The sequence below is a fragment of the Mesocricetus auratus genome, unplaced genomic scaffold (assembly GCF_017639785.1).
Source record: "Mesocricetus auratus isolate SY011 unplaced genomic scaffold, BCM_Maur_2.0 Super-Scaffold_100009, whole genome shotgun sequence".
Taxonomy (NCBI): domain Eukaryota; kingdom Metazoa; phylum Chordata; class Mammalia; order Rodentia; family Cricetidae; genus Mesocricetus; species Mesocricetus auratus.
This window is the reverse complement of record NW_024429193.1, coordinates 81,574,480-81,590,202: the sequence shown is the minus strand read 5'-3', so window position 1 is coordinate 81,590,202 and position 15,723 is coordinate 81,574,480. Positions and strand designations below refer to the sequence as shown.

The 15,723-nt window shown below is 33.7% G+C and overlaps 1 protein-coding gene across 1 annotated transcript in view; it reads right to left on the bottom strand.

The window, feature by feature from the left end:
* Positions 1-15,521, bottom strand: part of Si (sucrase-isomaltase) — a 79,125-nt gene extending 63,604 nt beyond the window's left edge. The window contains exons 1-8 of the mRNA XM_005076128.2: positions 15,381-15,521; positions 14,381-14,498; positions 12,196-12,290; positions 7,795-7,912; positions 7,394-7,503; positions 5,283-5,434; positions 3,718-3,889; positions 607-706 (exon numbers count right to left, since the gene is read on the bottom strand). Of these exons, the coding sequence (XP_005076185.1) occupies positions 607-706; positions 3,718-3,889; positions 5,283-5,434; positions 7,394-7,503; positions 7,795-7,912; positions 12,196-12,290; positions 14,381-14,498 (865 nt within the window). The 5' untranslated portion in view covers positions 15,381-15,521. The remainder of the gene's footprint in view (positions 1-606; positions 707-3,717; positions 3,890-5,282; positions 5,435-7,393; positions 7,504-7,794; positions 7,913-12,195; positions 12,291-14,380; positions 14,499-15,380) is intronic.
* Between the last annotated feature and the right edge of the window lie 202 nt (positions 15,522-15,723).

Genomic DNA, 15,723 nt, shown 5'->3' with positions numbered 1-15,723 from the left:
AGGCCATTCTCTGTGTTGGGATACCTTGCTCAGTCTTGATACGAGGGGGGGGAGCTTAGTCCTGCCTCAGCTTGGTATGCCAGACTTTGTTGATCCCTCAAGGAAGTCCTTACACTCTATAAGGAGTGGATGGGGCTGGAGGGGGGCTGGGGTTGGTATGTAAAATGAAAAATATTTTAAATAAAACAATTTATTTTAAAAAAGACTCTACATTACATGAAATGAACTTACTCTTTCTATGGCCAAAGGACCTTTCTGGGTTTTTTGTTTGTTTATTTCTTTGTTTTAGTTTCTGTTGTTGTTCTTCTGAGAGTATTGTGCTAAGTATTTTGACAGTGAAGCTGAGGGAAGCATCTGTTTGTGTGAGTGGATTTTAGATTTATTATGAAGGGAAAGAGATTGCCTATATGTCACACCACAATGTATGCTTTCCCAAACAGAAACAGTCACAACGAAAACCTAATTTTACAATCATCCATTAAAATTTCACATGCTGTCATTATTTGTAAAATTGTTTATTTTGAATTCAGATATCTACGATGGGAATAGTACTTGAAATTGTCAAGATAAATATCATGTAAACATTATCAAATAAATTATGCTTACCCATTGCATTGCTGTTCATGAGAAAAACACCATAGGACTTTCCAGAGTTATCTTCAATGCCCATGAAGAACGTCTGATGCCCATAGAGGTTATGATTATTCTGAAAGGTAAAGTACAAATTTCAAATATCCAACTGAATCCAAAGTGAAGACAAAACATACTAAAGTGAACCTTATACACTCATTTAGTATTGTAGTTTACTCTTCTACAGCACTATATTAATTTCTCTCACTATATACACATAATACATAGTAAGATTATAGCATAAAATAGTATAATACACTTCAATTAATAATCTATGTTAGCAAAAGTGAACATTAACATGTACTAATAGATCTCTTGCTTTTCTTTGTTTTATTATGATTAAATATATTGGAATAAGCCATGCTGATATTATGGCACACCTGTCAGGACCCATTTTTTCATAAGGTACACATAAAGATATCTATCTTAGATTCTGCAGTGTGTTTGTCAAGATCAGATGAGAACATGAGATAATGCTGGCAAGTCCTAAAACAGACAAATGGAAAGTTAAACCTTTCTAATTGGTTTTTTACAGAAGCTTAAAGCAACACCTCTATAGAAAGCATGAATAAACCTTCAGACTCATGTTTATTACAAAGCACAATGCTTTAGCACTAAAAACAGATACTAGAATTCATTAGTAGTTTTGTACCAAGTGAAGTTCCTTAAAACAACTATCCTTTACTTATTTTGAAGAAACAGTGTTAGCATTTGTATATAAAGATAACTAAATAATAAGTAAAAATAACTAGATGTTGATCTTTTAGCCTTATACATTCCACATCAGTACAAGAAACAAATACATGCAGAAAAAAGGCACTCTTAAAGTAACAGGTGCTAGAAAGATCTAGAAGCTTAATTCTTTGTGAGAAAGTCTGGGAGAAGTTCATATAACATGGTATATCATATACCTAATATGTGAAGTAAAACCAATCAGAAGTTGCTGTATTTACAAAGAAATTATATCCCTTGCAAAATATTTTGATGTTTTGGGTGATTGTGAGCTATAGATGTTGACAATTCTCCAAAGAATGAATACTAAATATAGGCAGACACTTCTATGGAAAGCCTGGTATTTAGAATTGTTCTGTCTCATTCTCTTTAACTACAAGTGGACAAAAATAGGATAATAAAATACAAAATTAAAATAAAAAACAGTCATTAGCTGAAGATACATGTTCAAGTATTGACAAAAATCACTCAGTGAAGATATTTTTCAAACAGTTTTCATTAAGATAAGCTAGATCTACATATCTTTTGTGCATAAAATTCATATAAATAACTCAAAATGGCTTAAAGTTCTTTATTTTCAAATTTCAATTTGCTTAAACTAGTGAAGAAAAATAAATTAAGAGCTTAGGCACAGAGAAGAACATGCTGGTCAAGTATCTAATGGCACCTTAAATGTAAAATTAAAATCTTCATAGAAAAGAAGCTATGAGAAAAAACAGGGATAGTCTTAGGAGTTAGAGAAAATATTTGACAGCTGTGTTACAGACAGTTTGGTTAATAACTAGATTATATTAGGAACTGTAAGACAATCAAAAAATTTTTGATAATCAACTGAAATAACCAGTCACACAGGTAGCTCTGAGAGGAGAAAAGAGGAAAGATCAATAAATATTTTATATGTTCAAAATCCTTATCCACTAAGAAAATACAAACTCAACCAACACTTAGAATCCGTTTTCATCCAAATAAGACTAGTTATCATCAAGAAAACAAATGAGAGCTGGAGAGTTGTTACAGTGGTTTCAAGTACATGCAACTCTTTCAGAGACCTGAGTTCTGTTTCCCGCACCCACAAGAAATTCCCAAACCATAAGTTACTACAGTTCCAGGGGATCCAAGACCTTCTCTGATCTCTACAGGTCATAGGCATGCACATGGTACATATACATAGGTACAGACAAAATTCACACATGTATGAAAATAATACAAATAGTTTGAGGGGAGTAGAGTTTTCGCGGCAGGGATTTTCTGTAGCTCTGGAACCTGTCTTGGCACTCGCTCTGTAGATAAGGCTGGCCTCAAACTCTCAGAGATGCTCCTGCCTCTGCCTCCTGAGAGTTGGGATTAAAAGCTTGTACCACCACCGGGCAATACTTTATTTAATTAACAAAAAAGAAAACCACCTGCTGAAAACTCAGATGAGGATGTGTGTAAATAGGAAACCTTATTCACTGATGTTGGGAGTGTAAACTGGAAATCAGTATGGGAGTTCCTTTTTGGCTGGGGTTTTTTAAGAATGTTGAAGAATAAACTTGGAGCATTCAGTATTCACTGCATTGCCCTCATGACTGTAAATAAATTAAAAATAAAATTACCATATTATTGATGTAATATGGTCCTTGTTACCATATTACTGACACGTACTCAGAGGGCTCCATATGCCTACAACTTAGATGTGTTCCTATCTAGGTTTACAGCTATGCTATTAACATTAGCAAGAAAATGGACCAGAACAGATGTCCATCAACTAATGAATGAATGACAAAAAATGTGTTAACTCTACATATGAAAATATTATTTGTTTTTAAAAACAATGAAGTTTTGAGGAAAATGAGTGGAGCTGGATAATACTATAAACTAAGTAATCTGGACTCAGAAAGACAAATGCCACATGTTCATATGTTCTTTCTCAGATTTAAGTACTGACTTTAAACACAGATCCTCTCATTTTTTTCTCTTTCCCTCTTCCTGTTACTCATCATGTAAACAGAAAATGAACATCATGAGAAATAGATGTTGAGAAAGGGGAGGAGTAACAGAAAACCTGAGATAAAAAAGTAAAAACGCTGCAAGGGGTGGGGGTACAAGTTTGGAAACAGGAAGATGAGAGGTTTCCAAAGAGGTGGTGGAGGATCAAACAAACAAAAAATGTTTGAAAATGCTATAGTGAAATTGGTAATTACCTTTCCAAATACAATTTTAAAGCAAGTTGAAAACCAGTATAATTCTAAGATAAGTATTTCTGTTATATAAATAGTTTAATCAACAATATCATAAAAATATTGAGAAATGGCATGAATATATCAACTTCTCCAGAGTAATCATATAATGTATAAAGCCAAGATAATATCGTACATCACCAGGAAGTTCATCCCGAGTAAAGATTGGCCATGTTTTCCAGTATAAGTCATGACGAAATCTCTTATGAATGTGTTCCCCAAAGCCATAAATGTATTCACTTGGAAGTTTTGTTGAAATCTGCAAATATTGGTTGGAATACACCAGTGGACCAATACTCGTGTCAAACCTTAATCATAAAAAGAAAAAGAAAACTTTTTTTGTAGATTTGACATAGTCCTTTGTGTTAGTTAAATGGAGACATCATCAAGGATATTTGATATCCAAAATGTCAATCATCAGCTGAAGTTGTAATTGAAAAAAGTACAAGTTGTTCCATAAATAGAACTTGGTTTTAGCATCCACATAACTTCATTTTCATCTATACAGTTTTCCACAGGCTTACTACCTCCTAGTTCCCCTCACAGATGCAGAATATAACTACAACTATCACCTGTGTTACACAGATGTAACTTAAACATAAATTAATAATAGATAAATAAATAAAGTCATATTTTCAAAGACCATAACTATACTCTGCAATTCAGCTATCAATAAATATGTCATGCAAAAATCTTGAAGATATATTCTTCATGACCAACTCATTAGCAAAAGTCTCCTATCTTCCACTACCCAGAAGCAAGATAAGCATTGTGTTACTCAATTCTTATGGTTAGAATTGTCTAGAGTTCACATGTAATTGATTCAGTGAAGTATTTAATTTTCTGCGCTAGACTACTCTGCTCAGAATTAAGTACACTTTAGGAAATAACACAAAGCAAATTATAAAAATGGCCAAATCTATTTAATTAAAGACAATGTACGAGATTGGATTTTCAACAATGTTCCATGTTAACATAAGAGCCTATATCTTCACTTTTCTCGATTACAAATTTTCTCATTTTTAAAACAATTACTTTTGATATTATAATTACTACATCATTGCTCCTTCCTCCCCAAAACATTCCTATATACCATATGCCCCTGTTTACCGTCTTTAAAATCTATGTACATTGTGTGTGTGTGTGTGTGTGTGTGTGTGTGTGTGTGTGTGTGTGTATGCAATGCTCCCTGTATGAAGGCTGAAATTGTTACAGGAAGCTACTGAATTTTTTGTAGCAATTACTCCTTGCCCCAGACAGTGCATTATAAATGAAAGTATTCAGCTTGATCTGTATGTGCAAATGATTTTTTGACATTCCCATGGAAATTCATATCTTGCCAAACAGAAACAGTTAAATTCAAAATGTTCTTTCAGAAAAGAAGCAGCGATGAAGATAGTGAATATAGCAGCTATTTCTCCACGTGACTAATACTAATGATGGGAAACCTTAGCAGCACTTTCCACCACCTCTGCCTTTGGTTAGGATTAATTGATGCTTTCAAATTTCTATTTTGCTGTATTTCTTTAATGGGAATCAAAATTATTTCTTCACCATAACACTTGTAGATCTTTACTTACACTTTTCGGGATACTTTTTGTGAACTGGAACTGACATTAAGATATTCTTACCCTCTGGCAAGAGAATAAGATCGGCCACCAATTTGGATTGATATAAATGTAAAATGAAAGCATCACTTACAGGACTCTGTTGTTGCTTTTCCTGATCACTTTGATGCTGAAAGGTTTCTCTGTGACCTGCACATCATAAAGTGCATTAGCTGCTGGGATCCCAGCAACGTCCTTTACAAACTGATGTGGCACTTCATATCTTTTATTATTTGGATCTGTAATCTGAAAAGATTTTAATACATGAACAGTAAATACAATCTGTGAAATATATATAAATTTATAAGATCTCTACTAATGCCACAATATAAAGTTAACAATTTAGTGATTATGCAAGGATAAACAATACAAATTCTTAAGTAATAATAATATTTAGTTGGTTAGCATGTTTTCTCTATGGTTGAGTAAATATATTTATTGATAATATAAGAAGGATGTTTCCACTAAGTATCATTTAAAACCAGTCTTTTAAGTTTATTATTATAAGTGCTAAAGTATCTATTTTTATAGATATCCCCATGTCTACTGAATATTTTAATTTTTATATTAAATACATTACTAAAAACTTATAAATGAAAAAGAACACACTGAAATTTACCACACCCAAAGTAGATACATCCCAAAGAGTCTCTAGATAGACATTAAGATGAACATTGTGGAGCTTCATGTTGTATTTGCAGTACAGAATATTTTCTATGCATTTATTCACCATCTTTACAGGATTAAACTAGAAAAAAAGCCTATGTCCTCCTTCATAACTCCTGCTTATTACCTCTATTCAGTATCTCCTCCACCCATCATTCTTTTAAATTTTGTGATTACATTTTCTCTAGAATGGAATAACATAAAACACACTCACACATATACATATACATATATAAAATTATCTCTTTATCTGTTGTTTGACAGCTAGTTTTATTCTAGTTATTTGCAATGGTGAATAAAAAGTTTTAAAATTTGATGGACATTGTGGCACATTTCCTTTAATCACAGCACTCAGTAGGCAGAGGCAGGCACATCTCTCAATTGCAGCCTGGTCTATAAAGTGAGTTTCAGAACAACCATGACTGCTTAACAGAGAAACTTTGTCTCAAAAAACACACAATAAAATAATTTTAAATGGTGTTTTTTTGTCATGTATTGTGGTAATACACTACATTTTCAGCATATTCGTTCACGTGGGTTCTATTCTTAGCAGTGGAAAACTGACTTAATGAATATATAATTTAAGTCATTTACTTTTTAATGTATTCCTAAATATTTGTAAAATCATTATTTTCTTCTCCAAATTATATGTGTATGTGTGTACAGATGTGCACAACTAAACCTGATCTACAGGCCAGCAGCCTTACTTTAATCTCAAGAATGATGTTTCATCCATTGTATTTATAGAATATTATTAACTTTTATCAAATCAAGTTTTATATTAACATCCTGGAGAGATCTCTGGGTGGTTAAGAACAATCATTGACCTTGCAGAGGGAGGACCTAGGTTCAATTTCTCTGAACCACATGGTGGTTAACAGATATCTGTAACACAATTTACAGGTTCTGATACCTGTTTTTGGCTTCAGTAGGCATTGGACCTACCCATGTTGCTAAAACATTCACAGAGGCAATGCATTTATACACACAAAATAAACAAATGGTATAAATATTTTAAATCACACTCCTATAGATACAAAAGTTACACATCTTTAATACAAACAGTTATTGGACACCAGTTCTTCTGAAGACAATAACTTAAGTATTTTAAATACAGTATGTAACTTTTTGGATAAATATTTCTCATGATGGACAACACGTGGAAGGAAAAAGAGTGTGATCATCAAATATAATTTATGACAAATTATTTCTTAGAAATATTAAAAACCAAAGACTAGAGAGATGACTCTATATTATCTATTGCAGCTCTTACAGAAAACTTGGATTCAGTTCTCAGCATAAACATGGGATCTCATAACCATGTATAATTTCATTTACATGAAGTCCATCAGCCTCTTCTGGCATCTATGGGTACTGCTCTCATCACACACACACACACACACACACACACACACACACACACACACACACACAGAGAGAGAGAAAGAGAGAGAGAGAGAGAGGAGACAGACAGGCCGACAAAAATTTGCACACAGAAAATAAACAAAAGTTAATCTTTAGAAATGGTAAAAGTCCAACCTTGAACCGCAAACGATTTGGGGTTTGACTCTGAGTTGTGAGGAGGACACTATTAATGTCTTCTCCAAATAGAGTAGGAGAAGGGATCCTGTTCAATTTGGCTTCAAGTCCTTAAACAAAGACAGGAAAGAAGCACATAAAATTAAGATAAATTTTGAATACTAACAATTACTAAGAATTCATTTTATATTAATAATTTTCTTGTGATATCACAAATGACTGTTTCTTTTTATATTTATATTGCATGATGAAACCATGAAAAGTGCGTCAACATAGTATTTAAAAATTTTGCTGTATGTACTTATGGGATTCTATCAAAGATACTAATTTCAAAGAAAACCTTAAAATAGACTCTACACTTAGAACATATACTGAACTATTGTTACAGCAACTCTCCTTACCAGTATCTTTTGGAGTTACTGCCTCAGCATTATAGCCATGGTTATTTACAAAGAAGCACCAAGGAATGATCGAGTTGTTCCATGGGCGCCAGCAACAGCCACGCTCTTCACATTTTTCCTGGTAAATATTTTTAATGAATAACATAATTGGCACTGGAATCAGACGTACTAGTATCTATTTTATTTAACTGTTATCACTCTAAGCATGCACATTTTAAAATATTTTTCCCTCTCAATAGTTACATTTTTTTCCTTTAAGATACTAACGAAGATGAATTTGAATTCTTATGTTGTGTTCATTAAACATCAAAGGCAGGTCAAGTTATATCAAAGAAACTCTAGATTAAATTTAAGCCTGTATAACTTATAGCAGTGACTGGGGTCTAAAAGGAAGACCCTGTCCATGCTAGATAACTACTCCACCACTTTATCATAGTCTCAGCCCAATGTTTTATAGCAAGTTTTCAACCAATTATTAGCTAAACTTCACAGCAGTTGGGTTATTTAAACAGTCACAACAAATTACTGTAATTTCATAAACATTTCAAAATGTTGGCTTACAGTTATTGTATCAACTACATGAAAAAAATCAAACAAAGTAGAAAAAGCCTTCAATGCATGCATACTCAAAATGTTGAATAGCATGGTGATGCCTAATGGAATATCCATATAATAAATTTCTCAATTATGACACAGTTTTGCAATTTGAATACTGGTACAATACTTTTATAGCTGTTTTTGTGAAAAGTGTTTCAAGTTGTGTGTATTAGTCATCTGAAATTACACATTTTTTCTTTATTTTTACAACACTTTAAAAGGACTTCATGTACGGAAACATGCACATATATACATTACACACCAGAATGCAAAAAGATCAGTTGACACCTCTCAATACTTCAAGCGTGTAAAGCCTTTTTTGGACAATTTCGTCTCTAATTAAGTAGCCTATCAAAAGATTCCCCAAAATACAAAGATATACTGTAAAATAATTAGAACAATGGGCATTATATCAGTCTTTCTAAGATGTTTTGTTTTAACTTAGTTAAAACACAAAAGTAGAACCAGTTATAGATGTTGTAATCTGAAAACTTGTGAAGTTGTGTTTATAAAACAAAAACCAAGGACATAGTTAGTACATTTTGATAAGCTAAAAAGTCAGTAGAGTGAAATTATAACAAATTTATCATAATATACTCTATTAGCAGTTTCCTTTGGCTGCCATAAAAACCATGAGATAAAAGGTGGGTTAAAGCAAAGAAAATGTATAAATTTTCTCTCAGGGCACTGCTGGTTGGACATCCTGACTCTGGGGGCATGGAGGAGAATCCTCCTTTTACCATGATTTACAGGGTCTCTTGGAAGAGCTGCCATCCCTTGCACTAATGTTCATTCAATTTTATTCTGTCCATCACTCTGCATAGATTCGCCATACAAAGTCATGTATGTTGAAACAAATATTCAAAAAACCCTTCTGCTAAATAAGATTCTGTTCAGCCGGGTGTTGGTGGTGCATGCCTATAATCCCAGCACTCGGGAGACAGAGGCAAGGGAATCTCTGTGAGTTCGAGGCCAGCCTGGTCTACAGCGTGAGCTCCACAACAGTCTCCAAAACAATACAGAGAAACCCTGTCTTGAAAAAACAAAAAATAAATAAAAAGTATGATTCTGTTTTGGGACTCTTCGGATTGACATAAATACTTAGCAGGCATAATGTACTCATGACAAACATATATGATAGTATTAGTTTGAAAATAACATGAATTTAAACTAAATTTATTTAATTTTTCATTTGTGGAATTTAATTTTTCGTTTGTTTAGCTGCTCTTTCTCTTATTTGAAACTTTTAATTCTTTTATTTACTTCTCTAATTTCAGGGTTCTTTCTGATTTTATTGAAAGACAGAAGATTAAGAAACATTAAAATTCTATTAGTAGTCATAATATCAATAAACTCCCATAAATAACATTGCACAAATTTCTCAATTTTTATTTGTGTGGCATGACTACATGTATCTACTATAATCAGAATTCTATTTTATATATGTAATACTAAGTTGTGTCAGTGGTATAAATAAAATTATTCTCTGAAATTAAAGAGTTGTAGGAAGGCCTTTCCTCCTCGTCCCATATTACTTTATTTGGCAAAAGAGTCCTCAGGAAGAATAGAGGCTAAGTCTCATTCAAGCTTATTGAAGCTCATATAAAATAAGTGTTTTCCTTCTGGTGTGCATCCTTAAGAAATGTTCTGTGAGGGTGGCAAAAAGCACTATCTACAATAAGAGTAGCAAGTCATCTTAGATACACTCAGAGAAGCAGATGCTTAACTCCTGATGTATGAAGAGTCCTTGTTTAGCAGACAGAGACCATTATAGGAAAGAAACATTTGTCAAAATAGAGACCAAATAATGGTGTGTTGCCTAGCTCCAACTGATGTATGTACAGCCGCACCCTCTCTACCTAAGGCTCAAGAAGAACAGGGTCTTTGTTGTAGCACATGTCTACTAAATATAACAGGGAAGATGAACCCATGAAATATGAACAATATAGTTATCCACATGAGAGCTTCACAATAATGTAAGTAGTGGGTATGACATTGAAGATGGGGAAATCTCACAAGGTCCCACTCCTAGATTAAGAGATTAAGGTTAGGGTTAAGGTTAGGGTTAGGGTAAGGGTTAGGGTTAGGGTTAGGGTCAGGGTCAGGGTTAGAAAGAGAGCCAGCATCCCTAAAGGATAAGGTCCCCCATTGGTTATCCAATAACAAGCAGTCGGCTCTGGAAACATAAACCAACAACTCTAAATGGATTCTAAATGTTGTGTTTATTCAATTACATTTTATGTGTAATACTAATTAAATCAATACTGCATCCATGTGAACGAGGTGGAGGGATGGATTCTGTTGGAAGAGAAACGTGGGGTGGGGCTATATAGATAAGCCCATATTCTTTAGAATAATTTCTGAGGCCTCACTACACATTAGGAAAAATGGCTACTTTGTTGTTCACAACTTGTACACACTTGAAGAATTCTTCTGATACATTCGCTTAGCCTTGATAAATTCTGAATTTGCAGTTATGTCTAAACTATTCTTTGCGTGATAGTTCATTTAACAACAGATTTTCATTTATACTATTATGAACAAGTTTAATATTTCTGGGTGTTTTTTCTTTTTATCTAAATGTGAAAAAATTCCCTTTCTGTTGCTGTCTCCTTCTACCGTGACTTCATTTTCTGTTCCTTGAATCCATCTCAGACCTTACAAAACTTTGTGAGCACTCTACAAGCTGAGGTGCATTGGACTTGCACTCTTGGTGAATTTGCTCAGGCTAGCCTTAGACTTATGATCATCTCACCTTAGCTTCTCCGGTAGCTGGAATCACAGACATGAAACACATCAATAAACTCATATTGTGTTCTTGAATGACAAATGCAGATATATATGCTCAAGTAGAGTTTGCTTACTTCATGAGCTTATGTGGATAACTAAGATTATTGCTATTAATTTATTGATAAGCACATGGAAATATTTTTGGGGAACTTAATGTTTTCAGATGGCATCAAAGTTAAATCACTGTGTTTTTATATGTTCTTTATATTCTTCCTAAAAAGATTCAGTGATAATCTTCCATCATTTCTTGAAAAGAATTGTAGTCAGAGTATCAGCTTTCCTCCATCTGTAACAGCAATAACTGATCTATTTCAGTGCTTCATCAATGAGTAATAGGAGTTATTACTAAATTTACTATTATAATGAATGCTCCATTTATTTGTATAGTTTCTCATAAATTAATAAGAAAATCCTGTGTGAATTATAATGCATAAAAAGTCTGATGAGGAATATTGAATTAAGATTCAATCGGTATTCATAGAATTTGTCAAATATGGACATAAAAGGCATGTGCTTACTGACATTTAATTACACCAGATTTTAAATTAAAAAGTCTGAGTCAATATATGGCTACATGAATCCAAACACCTTCTCTACTAATTGTAATACAATGAAATACAAATATATTGAAAAATTAGTTGTATTTAATTTTCTAGAAATTCTTCTTAATGCTGCCACTACAAATAATGTGATTTAAACTATGTTCAAGTGTTACTAAAGAGCCCTGTGCTATCACAGATTATGTATTAAGAAGTGGGAATAGCAATGAAAATTTCATAAAAGTTTATAATATCAATATCAATAATAGTTTAGGAAGTATGAATGGTTATTAATCTCTAATTTGAAAAGACAAAGGAGTCAAAAGCAGGTTCTATAACATCAATTCTGTTATGTGTATATCCAGAGAAATAATGGGGACATGAGTAAGGTTTATAATATGTAGTTATATTGAGCAATTATCTTTATGTAATGACGTATATATTCTAAAAGTCATCCAGAGCTTTCTTAGCAGACCTGTGTTGGAGTTTCTTCTGGGATGCAGTTTATCCTCTCATTGATAGGATCATCTGGCTCAGTGGGACACTTTCCAGGACTAGAACTTTGAATTTCTGGAAGAAGGAAATATTAAAAGTTATTTTTGCATATTTTCAAGAATTTAATACTTTGTTCACCAAGTAGGTTCATTTTATGTGTAATTAAAATGAAATCAATTTCTGATTCTAGAAGACCTAAAAATTCAAGCCTTGGACAGTAAAACAGAAAGTTTAAATAATATTTCAAATTCATATGTATAGTCTAATTTCTACTAGAGATGAATATTGCCTTTATAGATATGTCAACAATAGGGAGAAGGTATGATAATCACTGATGTAGGATCTGTCACTAGTGTTTGACTCAGGTATTATGTACAGCATCCATTTCTGTTCTTACTTGCTTAATAGAAAATGATAGTGGAAGAGAGACAATTGCATATTATTGTCAATATGCAGCAACTCTGATTAGAATAGGAAAAGTTCATTAGAAACAGGAAGTCTTATGTCACGTATTTTGTACTTTGTCATGGACTCTGTATTCCATCAGCCATAGCAAGACAAAGACAATGTTGCCTATGCCATCCATGTACTGTTCAGATTTCTGAAAACCTTAAGGAATAATCTAGGCATCCTCCAAACTGAGGGATGAGCCGGGCATCGAAAGAGATCCCGCTGGCAAGTTATTCCACCTGTTGAATGATTTGCCCCTTTACTTCATTTCTACTTCTTAAATAATTTATTCTGGGAAACCCACTAATGTCAAAGTGCCCAGATTCGTTAATTATAGAGGTTTCCTTTGGAAATATCAGACTCCAGCGGTCAGAAAATGCTCTAGCAGTTTTGGAACTTATACTGAGTTCTTGATATTTCATGTGACTTTTGATAAATTCTTTAAAAACTATTTTGATCGCATTTATTTGTTCATTGATTGAGTCACAGTATTGCTTTGGTGCTGTTACATGGTTATAAAAGCAATAGGGTAACTTGCAACTTGTGAAAGTTGGTTCATTACATTGGCCTCTCAGGCACCAATAGAGTTTTGGGAGGTTTATTTGGCGGGACATAACTTCATTTTATTTTTTCCTGTTTTTTGTAATGTTTTTATTTAAATTAGAAACATAAATGCTTCATATGTCAGTCCTAGCTCCTTCTCCCACCTCTCCTCCCTTGTCTCTCCACCAGCCCCCCAAGGCCCCACCCAATCCCCACATCATTCCCTAGGGAGGGTGAGGCCCTCCTTGGGGGGATCTCTAAAGTCTGTCATTTCATCCAGGGCAGGACCTAGGCCATCCCCCATGTGTCCAGGCATTCCTCTATGTGGAATGGGCTCCCAAACATCATTCATAAACCATGGTAAACACTGATCTACTACCCAAGGCCCCGGTGATTTCTGGGGCCTCCTCCCTGAGACTATTTTTGTTTCCTTCTTACACAAAACCATCCATAAAACAACAGAATACGGCAAGGAAAAGACTGGAAATTTGTTCAATGCACATGTTCACAAGGCTGTTTCACTTTTTCTTTTTTCTCCCAACCCTTGCTCCAAAGGCCGAGCACCTGTTCGTGTTGCTTCATATCCAGCACTTAACTCTTTATGCCCTAGCCAGAGGCCTTATTGGTGGCTTGTGTCACATCTTTTTTTGTTTGTTTTTTTCTTTTTGAAACAGGGTCCCACTATGCAAATCCTAGCTCTCCTGAAGCATGTTGGGTAGACCATCCTTGCCTTGAATTCACAGGGATACACCTGTCTCTGCCTCCAGATTTCTGGGATTAAAGTTGTGCACCACCCCAGGCTTGGCAATTTTGCAATGCCTGCCCCTTGCCTACCAAGGCATAAGGAAGGAAAGCAGACTGAGCCGTTCCTTTCTGACGGGTGAGGATCTCACAGATGAACTGTACCAGCAGCTTTTCTGCATATTCCGTGCTGTAAGAACAGAACTCAAAGCACTTCCAAGGCTCAACATTGCACACAGCACTAGAGGCCAATGGTATAGGTGTGGCCAGTGGGTCGTGAATAGAAGAACAAACTGGTGCAGTAACCACCACACCTCCTTAGAATTGCTGCATGTCCAGAAACGCACATAGATGCTCTAGTTTGTAATACACAGCTACTGTTACTTTCCCATAACTTCACTCTACTGCATAAAATAGATACTATTGCTTACCTTCCACAGCAGGTACCTTTGTTGCTAAAACAACAACTAGAGCAATAGCTATTATTGTTACTATGATAAAGAGGACAATCAGAGAGATTTCTAATCCACTGAATTTCTTCTTTGCCATCTGAAGAAAGAAAAGAATTTGTGCTTAAATGTAATTTTTTCAGCAAGCCACAAAATTAATTACAAATATGTGCAGATTAATTTCTAAGGCAGCAGACTTGTGGGCAATTGTATATGTAACAAAAATGGAAAACAAAGAAACGATGAATTTGAAAGAGAGTAAAGGGAAGAGTTTTCTTTGGTCAGAGGAAAGGCCAGAGAGATGTAATGGAATTACATTGTAATCTTAAAAAAGTTGAGGAGATATATTTTTAAAAGTCTAATATAATACAACAAAAAAGAAGTGAAAATGTGTAGCATCATGACACCAACCTTCCTTCATATAGAAAACATATACAAAAATCACATTAAATGTAAGTATTCAAAAAATAAGGCCTAAAATTATCAACTTTGTGAGTAAAATTTACAACAATTTTTAGATCATGCCAATTTTGAGCAAAACTTCATAAGTTATAACTAATAACCAATTTTACAAGAATGACACCTTATTAGATAGCAGTTTGATTAATGTTATTTTATAGTTCTGTTAGCAATAATTAAATATGTAATAAATACAGAATATATTCTGCATATGCAGATATTATTTTAAAAATACATTCACAATACTTGAAGCTTTATAATATTTTTATGATCTAATCCATTTTCTGTTTTAAAAATATTTAAACAATACCAAGATTCCACCTATATTTAAACAAAAACATATGACAAGCTAGAAAAAATGCTTATATCTTATAAAATTTGAATTGTTCATCTACTTAGAATGATACATCTACTAACTGACTATTAAAAATGTGCAAGTAGAAATATTTCTAACACAATTAAATAAAAAGTGTATTTGCTTTAAAACATGAGCATATAGACATAGTGGGACCTGGAGACTTACCTTAGCTCATAGCCTGTTCTATTTGCTGTGTTGTGTTGGAGTAGGACAAGGCTGTTAAAGTAATGATCAGAGAAAATTGCTCAGGTATATATTGACTACTCATAAAGTTTTATTGCAGTTTCATAGGCTTATCAACATTTAATGTTCTTCTGTTCAACATTAAATTGCCAAAGCCTTACCCCTGAAAGTAGTTTACATAAATATACCCCTCTGCCATGCCAAGTTAATTAATAACCATATTTTTCATGTACCCTTTGATGTCTAGATATTAGGAAATTATGAAGCAACATATAATCACTTTTTGAAGTTGACTTTCCTATTTTAAGAGTCTGTTTTTATTTCA